General features: G+C 39.9%; 1 protein-coding gene across 1 annotated transcript in view; it reads right to left on the bottom strand.

Moving 5' to 3' along the window:
• Positions 1–7,265: 7,265 nt before the first annotated feature.
• aatkb (apoptosis-associated tyrosine kinase b) overlaps positions 7,266–15,640 on the bottom strand; it is a 61,515-nt gene continuing 53,140 nt past the window's right edge. Inside the window, exons 11-14 of the mRNA XM_063002883.1 lie at positions 11,242–15,049; positions 9,658–9,799; positions 9,308–9,523; positions 7,266–7,478 (exon numbers count right to left, since the gene is read on the bottom strand). Coding sequence (XP_062858953.1) covers positions 7,447–7,478; positions 9,308–9,523; positions 9,658–9,799; positions 11,242–15,049 — 4,198 coding nt within the window. The 3' untranslated portion in view covers positions 7,266–7,446. The remainder of the gene's footprint in view (positions 7,479–9,307; positions 9,524–9,657; positions 9,800–11,241; positions 15,050–15,640) is intronic.

Genomic DNA, 15,640 nt, shown 5'->3' with positions numbered 1-15,640 from the left:
TGAAAGATCTATTTAAATAAAATAAATAAGGTAATAAATATATGGTTAGTTAGCTTAATCCTAAACCCAGAATATAAATTAAATTTAAACTTTTAATATAGAATATTTATTTTAAGACAATGGAAATCCTTTTTAAAAAATATATGTTTTCAACAAAACAGGTGGCACCCCTTTAAAATAAATAACATATAACTGTTGCCATGTGTATTTAACAGTTTATGATTTTTGGGAAACTCTTGAGCGATCACAAAATCTCTTATATTGGAATAAAAATACAAAGTGATAAAAACGATAAATTCCCTTAGTTATTCATCTACAGTTGCGATCAGAAATATTCAACCCCCTCACTTCAAATTGTATTGTGGTGATGTGTGTAGAACTGAATTAAAATAAAAAAAATCTCAGTAAACAGAAGGAATATTTATTAAACATTCATCAGGTAAAATTCATAATATTTTTGGCTTTCTCCCATGGCCAGGCAGGCTTATTGCTGTTTATTGCTTCTGCACAGTGCTTCCAATGCTGTCTCTAGAAATGTTTACGGTCTTGGAAATCTTCTTATATCTATTATACTTTTTGATGCAAGGAAATAATCTCCTTTCTCAGCTTTTGTGACAACTGCTAAGTTTTTACTATGGTATTTGGTTATTTATCATCTCTGAGTGGTGTTTATATAACGTATATATTAAAGATTCTTATTGAGCCCCCAATGGGTTAACAATTCTGTAACACAACTTTACAATTCAAACTTAAATACTTGGGGCATGACAGCAATAAAAATAATCCTGCTACTCTAAAATACTACATCACTTTATTTCTTTGTTTATTTGCTGATTTAGCTGAAATTTTAATTTAAAGCTAAATCTTTGCAGTAAATTTTAGAGTAATAAATCCTTATTTAGAGGTTAAAAATGTTTGATCACAACAGTACTTAAAAAAAGATTAAAGAATGCACCAGTACTTTGAACTTCATATCATACACTGGCTGAAAGCACAGCAGCCTTTTAAGCCTGAAGGCTCTGAAGAAATTTAGTATAGAAAAAACTGTGTTGACAAACTGAGGTTGCCAGTAACAAGTGTGTATGTAAACACTGGACCATGAGTGTGTTGGACACCTTATTCCAAAACTATGGGTATCAATATGGAGATAACACTCTCACACCCTTTACAGCAATAACATCATCTGCTCTTCTGGAAAAGTTTTCCAGATGTGTGTCTGGTAATTCATGCATATTTAGTCAAATAAAGATTTGTGAAATCTGACAAGGATGCTAAATGAGAAAGCCCTGCTTAGAATTATGTTCCAGTTCATCTGAAAGGTGTCCAGTGGCAGTAATGACAGGGTCTGTGCTGCCACTGCAGCTCTTTTTAATATTATTATTATTATTTTTTTAAATAATTGATTTCATATGCCTGGCGGGGGTGGAACACATGAGCTCAATCATTAGGGGAGGCTATTATATACACCAGCCAGGCATAACATTATGACCACCTTCCTAATATTGTGTTGGTCCCCCTTTTGCTGCCAAAACAGCCCTGCAACTGCGATGTACTGTGTATTCTGACACCTTTCTATCAGAACCAGCATTAACTTCTTCAGCAATTTGAGCTACAGTAGATCGTCTGTTGGATCGGTCCACGGGCCAGCCTTTACTCCTCACGTGCATCAATGAGCCTTGGGCACCCATCACCCTGTCGTCGGTTTACCACTGTTCCTTCCTTGGACCACTTTTGATAGATTCTGACCACCACAGACTGGGAACACCCCACAAGAGCTGCAGTTTTGGAGATGTCTTGCCATCACAATTTGGCCATTGTCAAACTCACTGAAATCCTCACGCTTGCCCATTTTTTCACTTGGTGCCTAATATATCCCACCCACTAACAGGTGCTGTGATGAAGAGATAATCAGTGTTATTCACTTCACCTGTCAGTGGTCATAATGTTATGCCTAGTCGGTGTACTTTTGGCCATAAAGTGTATTTTGCCTACTTCTTTAAAAGATGCATATTTTAAACTCCATCAAGTGTCCCTCTTCAATCTTTTCTGTAGGCTTGGATTGTAAAAGATTGTAAAAGGCTTGGATTGTAAAATCTTTTACTTGGATTGTAAAAGCTTGGATTGTAAGAAACCATTTTCATAATTTACCACCACAAGAAAAAGATAGAAATGCTTAAATGCTGTGTATTTATTTATTTTCTTTGTGTACAGTCACTGTTCTTCTCACCCAGTATAGAATTCTTCACGTTATTTAATGCTATCCCATATATCTCTATTTACCTGTTCCACAACATCTCTCTCTCTAAGCTCTCGTGGAAGGTGGACGCACTGTTCCCTGCTCCCTTATCTCTCCTGCTTGGCTTCTTCTGTATATACAGTGTATCACAAAAGTGAGTACACCCCTCACATTTCTGCAGATATTTAAGTATATCTTTTCATGGGACAACACTGACAAAATGACACTTTGACACAATGAAAAGTAGTCTGTGTGCAGCTTATATAACAGTGTAAATTTATTCTTCCCTCAAAATAACTCAATATACAGCCATTAATGTCTAAACCACCGGCAACAAAAGTGAGTACACCCCTAAGAGACTACACCCCTAAATGTCCAAATTGAGCACTGCTCGTCATTTTCCCTCCAAAATGTCATGTGACTCGTTAGTGTTACTAGGTCTCAGGTGTGCATAGGGAGCAGGTGTGTTCAATTTAGTAGTACAGCTCTCACACTCTCTCATACTGGTCACTGAAAGTTCCAACATGGCACCTCATGGCAAAGAACTCTCTGAGGATCTTTAAAGACGAATTGTTGCGCTACATGAAGATGGCCAAGGCTACAAGAAGATTGCCAACACCCTGAAACTGAGCTGCAGCACAGTGGCCAAGATCATCCAGCATTTTAAAAGAGCAGGGTCCACTCAGAACAGACCTCGCGTTGGTCGTCCAAAGAAGCTGAGTGCACGTGCTCAGCGTCACATCCAACTGCTGTCTTTGAAAGATAGGCGCAGGAGTGCTGTCAGCATTGCTGCAGAGATTGAAAAGGTGGGGGGTCAGCCTGTCAGTGCTCAGACCATACGCCGCACACTACATCAAATTGGTCTGCATGGCCGTCACCCCAGAAGGAAGCCTCTTCTGAAGTCTCTACACAAGAAAGCCCGCAAACAGTTTGCTGAAGACATGTCAACAAAGGACATGGATTACTGGAACCATGTCCTATGGTCTGATGAGACCAAGATTAATTTGTTTGGTTCAGATGGTCTCAAGCATGTGTGGCGGCAATCAGGTGAGGAGTACAAAGATAAGTGTGTCATGCCTACAGTCAAGCATGGTGGTGGGAATGCCATGGTCTGGGGCTGCATGAGTGCAGCAGGTGTTGGGGAGTTACATTTCATTGAGGGACACATGAACTCCAATATGTACTGTGAAATACTGAAGCAGAGCATGATCCCCTCCCTCCGGAAACTGGGTCGCAGGGCAGTGTTCCAGCATGATAATGACCCCAAACACACCTCTAAGACGACCACTGCTTTATTGAAGAGGCTGAGGGTAAAGGTGATGGACTGGCCAAGCATGTCTCCAGACCTAAACCCAATAGAACATCTTTGGGGCATCCTCAAGCGGAAGGTGGAGGAGCACAAAGTCTCGAATATCCGCCAGCTCCGTGATGTCGTCATGGAGGAGTGGAAAAGCATTCCAGTGGCAACCTGTGAAGCTCTGGTAAACTCCATGCCCAGGAGAGTTAAGGCAGTTCTGGGAAATAATGGTGGCCACATAAAATATTGACACTTCAGGAACTTTCACTAAGGGGTGTACTCACTTTTGTTGCCGGTGGTTTAGACATTAATGGCTGTATATTGAGTTATTTTGAGGGAAGAATAAATTTACACTGTTATATAAGCTGCACACAGACTACTTTTCATTGTGTCAAAGTGTCATTTTGTCAGTGTTGTCCCATGAAAAGATATACTTAAATATCTGCAGAAATGTGAGGGGTGTACTCACTTTTGTGATACACTGTATTGTCTCGTCTACTCTACTCTTCAGAGATTCTCTTAGCACTGCTCTTCGAAGAACAAATTATGGATTTGGTTAAATGGTCTCTGAATGCTATTGACACCATCTTCTCAACGAGGAGTTCGGGTTCGGGGGAACCCACATGCCCCGGCGGAACGCAGATGGCAGGATACGCGATGGACTCGTGGGCGAAGTGGAGAGTCGTGTGCCTGGCACCTCTTTCGTTAGAGGACATAGAAGATGTTTACCTATTCGGAACTTTGTGATTGTGGGGTTTTTGCTGATTGGATTAGGCTTTACTCTGCTGTATCGGGAAATTAAAAGAGTTGAGTCAGTTGTCAAGGGTCCCCAGAAACTGCCCAATTTGATTGATATGATGGGCAAAGCCGTCTGAACTCAGACTGTGACTATGAATCGCAATATGGAATTTATCTTGGAGAAACTAGCGGCTTTGCAAAGGGATTTGAATCAGAGACCGAATCAATCGCAGAGCATGTGTTAAGGAAATTTTTAACCGTGTTCAGATTACAAAAACAGGTCATTTCTGCTCTTTGGCTTTCCCTGCTATCAGCATGGCCTCGCTGATAAGGAAATTCCTCCGGAAGATCTGCGCTAAGGGTCATCTCACCCTCCCTCCCCTGTTCTATGTATGTTGACTGTTTTCATTCTGGGCAGCAACTGCTGTGTCGCCATCTTATCGCGGACTTTTTGCAGGAATGAAAGAACTGACATTTTCCCAACCCATCACCCGACGCCTTCCAAACTTCTTAGCTTAATCCCACCAATACGGCAGGACGGGTCTGCAGTGCGCGCCGGCATACTGGCTGCGAATCGCTGGGGCTGCTTGTCGTAGTTTGGTTACTTTCCTATCCCTACATCCCTAACCCGTGGCTCGTTGTGTGACTATGTTATGTTCTTATGTTTACATGTGCTTGTGTGCTGTAAGGAGCTTTTTTTCGTGTTACCATAGTGTGCTCCTTAGGGAGCACAATGTGGTTGCTGGGTTTTTTTTTATCTCCTACTCTCCCAATGTGTTACCATTTCTTGTTTAACGATGTGAATTTCCCCATTGTGGGACTAATAAAGGATTATCTTATCTTATCTTATTATACAGTTAGATTATTTTAGTGTCTGTTAGTACAACCAGCCTAAACTCTAAATCCAATCTAAAATCAATAGGGCTTATAATAGACAGGAGTCATTTAGATGGCTTTCACTTGGTCCACAATGGTCCTAGAAAAAACCAAGATCAATAACTTTTCACCCAAACCATAAAAACAAATTAAATCCATTATAGTGTTTTACACAATCCTCTCTTGCGTACTAATTTATAAAATGCATCTCTCTGGCAGCAGATACATAATTTATTTATTTATTTATTTTCATGTTTCATTTCAGTACACCCATCATACTGCTTTTTATCAGCTTTTTAAAATTGTTCCTCAAAATACAAAAATAGTAGAGATTGCTGTCTAGTTATGTCTAGGCTAACCTATTAAGAATAGCAAAAAGGCAAACACTGAACAAATCAAATAGACCCCCTCTATTTTTTTTAACATCACCTTCAGTTGATCCAAAGCAGGTAAATGTGCAGATATAAAAGTTCTTTTTTTAAAGTAAATTGTTTAGACATTACCAGAAAAGGAAACTTATTTCCAACCATAATGCTTCATGTAAACAGTCAGTTCAGTACATGGTTTTTACTAGTTTTTGGCTATTCTAATGAAGAACAGTAGTTAATAGTACTGTATAGTTTCCATTTGCATTCCATTACACTGCACTAGTTTATCATTACCTTTCTGTTTTGCCTTGTAGATTCCCTAAATAACAAAAAAGAATCATGAATTAAATTTAAATCAATAATAATGAACACATACAGTACATATAGTAGAACACATCCCAGTTCTGGTCCTCAATAGGTAGCAGACATGTACAGCATCACTGTTAGACATGCTCATCTTTTTTATCTTATACATGAAACACCAGGAATGTCCAGTCCAGTAGTATGAACTTACCCAGTGTTAGTTACTTCAGCAGCCAGTGCTCTAGTTCTATGGTAAAAATAAATAGCCTGCAGCTTTATACATAAGGTTCCATGCTGTGGGCAACAGTTCAGTTCTTTATAACAGAATTGATATTGTTGAAGCTTAAACAAGACAAGGTTAGATTTAAAAAATGACAACCATTTTACCCAACACTTTACTTAAACCCATCATCACAGCAAAGGATGTATAATATGCCTGTCATAAATCTGTCATGCCAGATATCAGATGTGGTCATGAGCAGTTATAACAGCTAATGTCAGATATTATAAGAATGCTATGTTAGCAGTATCAGTAACTGTCATGGCCACTATTATAACATGTGGTCAGTACCACTCATGTCACATGATGTAGTAACAAGCTGTCATTAAAACTATGCCTAATGAAGAGACCCCTTCTGAGAAGACCTGTCCTGAACCATATCCACACCCATTGCTAACAGGTGTATGCAATTAATTATATAAAATAAATTATAAGCTTGGGGAAACAGTTTGGGGATGACCATTTTGTGCCCATGTTTACAAAGCCAGAGCCAATTACATTACCAAGGGTTTAAGTAAGGTGTTAAGTACCTACAACTACAATGTTTTGATTTACATTTATATAAAAAACAATAAGTTAATACTAAAAACAATTTAAAGAAAAAATGTTTAAGAACCAGTGATTATTACTTCTCAAAAAAATCTGAGATAACAAGTAAGATATGAACTTCACTGAAGATCTTATCTAATCAGAGTTTTTATGATGTTGCATGACCCTGCTGATTCTGCTTCTTTCCGGTCGATGGCTGACTCAAGGCAGCTGTGTGTTCTCCTCCCAAACGTTGAAGCAGCTTTCAAAAGTATGCCACTTTGCCCAGTGTGACAAGTTCAGATGACTGTTCAATCAAACCAGTTACATAAAAAGACAAAAAGATCACTTGAACTCATACTTGATACTTCACTAAGATGGTGTTATCCCAGAGTCCTTGAAAAACAAAGCTTGATCACCTGTGTGCGACTGTTTATCGCAAAAGTTTGATTATGTCCTTGATATTAAGCTTATACTCATTGTTTAAGAAAAATACCTGATATCCTTTACAAGGTCCTTCAGGAGAGTTATATGTCCTCACAGTTCCTTTAAAATTTTCACTAGTTTAAAATAGGTTTTATTTTGACCCTGTCAAATGTGGTATTCAGTTCTCACTCTTATTAAGAAGCAAATGGTCTCGAATGTGTTCATTTATTTTTCATAAAGGAACACTGCATTATATTTAAATGATAATAGGCACTGTCTAAAAGAATCCTATTGTTTTTCTAAAACAGTTTTATTTTCATAGCAAAGACCAAAGTTGTGAAGAAAAGAGGTCCATGATGACTGTTATCACTTAGACGGCAGTGAAGTGCAGCTTTTATACTCTCTCTCCATCCTCCGCTCTGCTTCCTGTAGAGGCAGAACAGCAAGAGAAAATGTTTTATTTCTTTGTGATTTATGGTCATTTTACATTGACATTTCCAGCCAGTCAGTTTTTGTCTTTTATCATTGTTCATCAGTTTTCTCATATCATGGTGGTGCAGTGAGCAGCATTGTCACCTAACATCAAGAAGGGCCTTGGTTTGATTATCTGGCCTGGTCAGGGAAGGTCCTTTAAGTGTGCAGTTTGTATGTTGTCCCTGTGTCTGTGTGGGTTTTCTTCAGGTGCTCCAGTTTCCCCTCGAAGACATGTAGTCAAGCTAATTGGAGGTACTAGAATATCTCTAACATTTGTGTGTGTGTGCCCTGTGATGGCTCATGACCTGTCTGGAGCGTTTCCTGTCTTTTGCTAAATGCATTAGAGCAGGGGTGTCAAACTCACCGCCCGCGGGCCAGGTCCGGCCCGCCGCGTCATTTGATCCGGCCTGCGAGAGCTTAAACGACTGTATGATTGTTGTGATGGTTCGAGTCGTTACAGAGACGCGCTTATAATTTAATGAGCTCCTGCGCCTTTAAGAGACAACGTGACATCGTAGTCATGGCAACTAACTTTAACCTTCGCTAAGAAGCCATGTGACTTTTACGGCAAAGAGAACGCGGGGTAGCGTAGTCAGTAATGTAAACAATAATAAATAAATACAAATAATTATCTTTCAGTATAATACCAAAGCATCGTCTGTAAGTAGTGGCGTTTATATTCTCAGTTGTTTGTAAATGTTTAGTGAGTATATCACAGCGTTTTAGTTACAAATTTACCGTAATTAAATACAATTGTTACCGTTACTATAGCAATTAGTATCTTTACACACAATTTTAACTCGTTAGCGCTATTTTACGTTTGGTTAAGCTCATATTGTACCAGATGTAACACCTGACTACAGCTGTGTGCTTTTTACTGTATTAAGTTCTTTATTGTTTTTATTGTTTGTATTTTTACTTCATTCTGGTGCACACAGTGTTTCACACAGCTGGCAAGCAAATAAACCGACTGTATTCTGAAGAGAGCTGTCTGTCTGTCTGTCTGTCTAGCTGGGAAAGGGGGATAAACTATTAGTGAGGGCAGAATGATTGTCTTAAAAATACACTGTAAAATCCTAAACAAACTGCATCTTTCAAAATGCATGCTGATTTTGTGACCTGCAAAGTGACCGCATCCCACCAGTAGATTATGTTACACATATTTACACATGATCCTAAAATGTACAAGAAGATAAGTAAGAAAATTAAGCAGAAGGAGGAAATGTAATGAAAGTGAAAACAAGTTTGTGCTTCAGGAAGAAAAACCGGTGCGTCTCTTGTGTTATGAGGCCGTGTCTGTGGTAAAGGAGGACAATATAAATGCAGAATTCAGCCTCCAAGAAAAACAACAGACTGCAATCACAGCAGGATACGTTACAATCGGCCCTTTGAGGGCCACCATAATGCTGATGTGGCCCTCGGTGAAAATGAGTTTGACACCCCTGCATTAGAGCAACCGCAAGTGTAATCAGGATAAAGTGGAGGTAAAACAGACAATTAATTAATATCACTATAGACCACCTGTCTGAAAATAAGTATTTAGTTTGTTGATTTGTTAATTTATTAATGTATTTTTTGTTTTTCACTGCAATTTGGTCTGCTGCTATAAGCTCTGCATCCCTAAACATTTAGGACCTTCATTAATGTGCGAGACTTGACGTTTTGATTTACATCGATGAAATCAGAAACAAGCAATATGTTAGATCATGCTCAGGGTGGAATGGCAGGATGATAACACAGAAAGTTTTGCATCTGCACTTGTGGCCAAATAACATGTTTACCTTCTGATGAATCCAGATCAGAGTCAGAAACATGGGTGATGGAAAATCGAGAGATTGGGGAGGGTGAAACAGTAAATCGGGAGAACTGTGCAACAGGTTTGCTGTTCGTGTCACTGGAAGTCAGGCTCTGTTTTGCCGTGACGTCTGGGGGTGATTCCTTTGGAGAGGTGGGAAGTGGCATCAAAGAAAAATCATCCTCCCACTCGTATCCTGCACCTGCCAGTACCATGCAGAATATATATTAGATGACAATAATTATATTTAAGGTGTCTATTTAACTATTTAAAATTAAAATCTATTTACTGATCACAACTATATTAACTATTGTATCTAGCAGCAATCATTCTTACTCTCTTCTGAAATGTTTCCATCTGAAGAGTCATCCGAGATGTTAACTTTTTCCTGTTCCTTTGGCACTGTGCTCTTAGCACCTGGCATGGTTTCCTTTCCATCTAGTAGGCCATGTTCTGCTAGCTCTCTGGTTGGGCTTTCCTAATGAACATTCATTTCATTATTGAGGAGAAAAAAGAAAGAAAAAAAAAGCTTTCCAATTTTGCATATACAGTGGGGGGAAGCAGGTTTTGAACCATATTTTTTATATTTTCAGTTCATATATTTACTTAAAATGAACTCATTGTACATGGTTAGTTAAAGTCAAAATGCTTTCTTAGGGACAAAATTATTACACATAAATAGAAAAATCAACAGTGCCACAGCAAATGCCAATCAATGTCAGAACAACTGGTTTTACAATCCAGAAGTTGAAAATTCATAAACCATAAATTTTCCCTGGTCAAACATGCCACAGAAGAATTTTATTTACGGGGGATCTTCAAAAAGTTTCCACACTTTAATAATTCCATTGGAATTAAGTACAAAGAAATGACTTTTAATGTTTTGGCTAAACAACTAGATTGTATTTTGTAAATACAAATAGGATAAATAAAAGTGAAAGGTTTATAGAATATCTAAGTTACACCATGTTAAACATAACACAGTTAGCAGGTGAATTGGTAAAAGGTTTCATGATTGGGTATGAAAGGTGGATCCACCAAAGGCTTACCACATTGTGCCAAACTTTTCTGAGTTTGTATAGATTAATGTCAAAATCCACAGTTAATTATCCATAACCTTAGAGACATCAGATGGCATTGCATGAGAAACCTTTTTTTAATGCATTTTTTCAATTTTTCTCCAGATTTTTAGCTCATCCAATTTTTACCCAATTGCTCAAATTTTTACCCAATTGCTCCAATTTTTACCCAATTGATTATGCTTCCTCTCTACTGATGCTGACCCCTGCCCCGATTGAGGAGAGTGAGACTGTCACACGCCCCCTCCGACACGTGTGCAGTAGTCGACTGCATTTTTCACCTGCACGAAGCGAGTTCATATGCCAATCAGCTCTGTGCACGGAGAGCCACACCCTGATCAGCATTATTCCTTGACTTTTTGCCGCCATCACCCAGCCAGCAGAGGTCGTAATTTGCTCAGTTATGAGGAACCCGATTCGGCTCATCCTACCCTATGAACAACAGCCAGTCGTTGTTCATGCAACCGCCCAGCCCAGCCGGATGGCAGATTCAATATGATGTATTTTAAATGCTAGCTTGTTTTTACCACAAGTACTTTTAAAAACTGTATCAAGAAATTAAAAAAATGTCTACTAGTCCTCAAAAATACAATTAAGTTGGTCGTACAAACAATCCTTTCTTTGTACTTTTGTCATTTAAATAAAGGTTAAAGAGAATCAACAAATCACTGATTTCTGTTTGTACTTTTCTGGAAATGGGTTCTGCACATCTTATATCTTTGTTTCATGCTTATAAACACTTATTTTTTGTTTATATTTAATATTGTTTTTTATATTTATTTTTGCTAAATGTTTTATTTCTTTTTTAATACTGCTAAATTGAAGCAGAAATTCTACTCACTTGATCAAACAGGTAAATGGTAACATCATCAAAGAAGGACACCACCTTCTTTTTAGACAGCATTTCATCGCATAGTGAGTCGGAGAACAGGCTTGGCATCTTAAGAAGGCTTCTGAGTTTGTGGGCATCACTGCAGTCACTCACAATGATGGGCACTGGAATTTCCTCGTCCTCACTCTCTTCACTTTGCTCTTGTATACTGTAGGTTCGCAGCTCCTCATCTGATTCATCACTGTCATCAGAATCCCTGTCCTCCTCGTCCGCCTCTGCTCCATCACATGAAGACACTCGCCTGTAGAGTGATGGGTGAGGTGGTGGAGAGGAAGGACGAGTGGAGACCTTGTGGCATTGTACCTCCTCCTTCGTGTTATTTTCTGGAGTTTCAGGGTTGTCTACAAATGTATCTGTTAAAGCACTTTTGGCTGAGTCAGTTATAAGCAGGTTTGAACTGTCATTGTTAACCTGAGGTGCTTGTTCCTCTTGGGTAGACGTCACAACATCTTTTTCATCATGAAGATCACCTTCATTGATAAAGCTATCAAGGGTTGTATTAATGGCACTGTTATCATCTGTACTTGCAGTCATGGATGAAAGGTTTGCATCTGCCTCTATAGTTTCGTTGTCTTCTGGCAGGTTATCAGAACATGGCAGGGTAGTTAAATCTGATGAATGACAGTCAGATGCCAACATTTCTTGACCGTCATCTAAATTTACTTCAAGGACTTCATCTTTGATGTGGTTAGTTGTTGGGCACATATTAGAACATGACAAATCAGTTAAATCAGATGACTGACTAGTAGGTGTCAACAGATCTTGTCTGTAATCTGAATGTTTCTCCTGGCCTTCATACTCAAAAGTGTTGACTGTGGGCCACATGTCAGAAGGTGGCAAGGCAGTTAAATCTGATGACTGATTCTCACATGCCATGCTTTCATCCGATGACTGACTCTCTTCTTGACAGTTATCTAATTTTTTCTTATGGTCTTCATTGTGGTTGAGATCATCTGTTAGGTTTTTACATCTTTCAGGAGAAGTAGACAAGGTAATAATAGGTTCAGGAGAACTTTGAGAAACCTTGAGCAGACTCTCCTCTTCAATATTGTTAGTATTTTTACTTGTTTCTTCTGTCTCTGGAATATTTGGCTCTTTATAATCTTGTTCAACTATATGTGTTGATATTATATGTGTTGATATTGGTCCATCTTTCTCTACTATTTCTGCAGCTTCTTCTATCTGCCTTACACTATCATCATTTTCTTCATCTCTGTCTTTTTTACTTTCTTTCTCTTTCCCTGCATCAGTGTCAGAAAAATAGGCTGAATCTCTGTGAGGGGTTTCCTCACTTAGCACAGTCAGCCCTCCATCATTGCTCTCAGATGTTGTCATTCCAGCTGCTTTCTCCACATCATTTTGTTGTGGATTATCATTTGCTTCATCTCCTTCTGATTCTGCAACCAGGCACTGGCCAGGGACTGACATCCCCAGTGGCTGGATAAAGGCTTTATTATCTTGTTGTTCATGGGGTTCCTTTAGAACAAATTCAGGGGACTCATTATTTTCTGTGTCATAGCCACTGTCCATGGCTCTAGGTGAATTTGAAGGATGAATAGGTGTGGGGCTAAGAGTCTCACTGGAGCATGCGGTAGATGGTAGATCGATGGAATCCATGGAGTCTGGTGTACCCACCTGCTTCTGCAGTGATTTGAACGATTGAGTGGTATACTCAGCAGTCTCAGCAGAATCACCTGCAAAGTCATTGAAAATCCCTGAGGTGACATCAGTGATGTCTTCATCACTACAATTATCAGTGTCCACTAGGCTAATGCTGAGGTGTCCGCCATCCACACCACTGTCCACAGTCCTGCTCCTGTCTGATTCAGGCTCTATGAAGGTGACTTCAGGAAGTAATTTGCCTTCTTGTTGAGGCATGAGTGTAATGTCTGTTTGAGGGTTTATTTGACTTTGATCTTGTCGCATATCACTGTCTTGTCTGTGCATTGCCTCTTTTACTGTTGTGTCAACATATTCTGAGAGATTCACCTGTGTTTCATTGTTCTTTGTGGGCTCTGTTTTGGAATTTGCATGTCCAATAGTATAAGTAGCTTGGCTTAGCTGCTGGTTTCTGTTTGGTAAGCCTATGTTTTTGTCTGATACATTGTCACTCATAAAGGAATTTCTTACTAATGACCCGGTAAGAGGATCCATGAAGTGGGAATTGCTCAAAGCCTGACAACAAGGCACAGGATAGACTTCTGCCTCTCTAGGTTCATGGCACAGATGAATGTATGAGCTGCAGTCAGCTGAAGATACAGAGGCTTGTCTGCCATGCACTGGACAGGTGTTGCTTTTGGATCTAGTTTCAGCATAATTAAGTCGTTTGGCAGAGCGAAATGGGAGGCTGTGCTGCTTCGGCCATGCATCTTCAACATCAGTCATTGGCATAGTGTAATGAAATTCTGCATATGCATCTTGCCTTGATGTACACTGAATTGAACCCAAGCTTAGACTGTTCTTTATTGAGTGGTTGCTTGTCCAGCCTACTGCTTGCCTTTCAACAAACAGGTCCTCCTCTTCTTCTGACTCACTGTCATCTTGTCCTACAAACACAGCTCCGCCTGACTCTATGTCAATACACACTGAGTGGTTTCCTGGCATAACCTTCCTCAGGGAACCCATCATGTCATAGTACCCTCCAGTTACATGTTTTCCTATTACTGAGCATTGGCTGCTCTCAAGGTAGGGGTCACTAAAGGCCTGTGGGGGGCTACCAGGTGCAGGTGATATTCCCAAGGGGTCCTCAAGCTCACCGAGTGCCTGTCTCAAACTCCGTGACCCCCAACTCTCCCTCAGTGGTTCTGATGCGTCTCCAATCAGGTAGTGGTCTATATCTATTGGTGGTGAATGTTCATAATAATATCCTCCATCCCTGTTTTTGTATGATACATAGTGACCTGACTCCCAAGGCCTGAGTGGACTGGAATCAGATACCTGACCCAAAAGAGGCTCCATAGTTAGGGACATGGTGGGACTGCTGTCTGAATCAAATGCACTGCTTTTGTGGATGTCAGCTGACCAGTATGACTCAACTGGCTTGCCTTTAGGTGGGCAGTTCATACAATCCCCTGAATCCCCGGTACCAGAGAAAAAGCTACCACTGTTGCCTCTAAATTCAGGGCTGTAGGTACACATGGTGTAATCCATTTCAATATTGCAGTCTACTGGCTCTTCAATACGAATGTAATACTCACTGTTGACTGATGGACTGTGAGCACTGAGAACTGGTACCACATCTGGTGTACGTAACTGTTTGGGCTCATAGTATTGTGAAGAGACCCCTAAGGCGAGTCTATCATTCCCACCTCCCCCTACCATACCTCCTGGTGGGTAATAGATCTCCTGGCAATGTGGATTCCCTTGACCTAATGTTCCAGTTGTGGAGGAGGAATGATAGGGTTGCTTAGCTCTTGCTTGCTCCCATTTGTATTCAAAGTTCAGGCCATGGCTTGTCTCAGTAACTGTAAGAATATCATCTCCTGACTCTGACTGGTAGCCATCACCAGCTGAAAACTGCTCCAGTAGAGGGAATGAAGAAGAGGTTGTAGAGGACTGAGGCATTTCAAAAGTGAGGGGACCAGCCCCATGCAGACTTCCATGATTCATGTTCGGTCTCATTGAGTTCCAACGTCTCTCAAACTCTTCTTCTGCCTCACTGGCACCTTTGGCACACAGGTAACTAAGCAGAAGGTGAACCTCCTCGGCATTGGGCCTTTGGTCTGGCTGAAGCCAACAAAACTGCATCACTTCATACCTGAAAAGTACCACAGAAAAGAAATGCCAAGATAATTTGCATTATATGCATTCTTAATGACAACATTTTTATTTAGCAAAAAAAAGCAAAAAGAAAAGATAGTATTTTTTACTCATCAACTCATCAAAGCCAAAAACCACTGTTACATTTGTGTGACCTTTAAGCTCTCAGACGGTGATAAATATAGCCACATAGGCTTGGGAGTACCACACAATACCAGACAATAACACCCGAAATAGAAGCAGTGAAAACTGCTTTTCTAGCGATCTCAAATTATTCATTCTTTCTATGCGGCCCGGTAATAAATGACCCACAGACCGGTACCGGTCCGCAGCCCAGTGGTTGGGGACCACTGCTCTAGACCCAAACTCATCTCAGACAGGCCTCATTTTGTATGCATTACAAAAGTGTGGCTTTATAGACACAGAATGTGTTTGCTTGAATGGCCTGTCTGCAGTCCAGATCTGTTTCTTTATTAAAAATGTATAGTGCAGCATAAAGAGGAGAATCAGACGATTGTGACCATGGACTGTTGAGCAGAAGTCTTGTGTCAAGCAAAAATGGACAAAAATTCCACTTGCAAAACTGTTA

The sequence above is a fragment of the Trichomycterus rosablanca genome, chromosome 10 (genome assembly GCF_030014385.1).
Source record: "Trichomycterus rosablanca isolate fTriRos1 chromosome 10, fTriRos1.hap1, whole genome shotgun sequence".
Taxonomy (NCBI): domain Eukaryota; kingdom Metazoa; phylum Chordata; class Actinopteri; order Siluriformes; family Trichomycteridae; genus Trichomycterus; species Trichomycterus rosablanca.
This window is presented reverse-complemented; position numbering and strand designations above follow the sequence as displayed.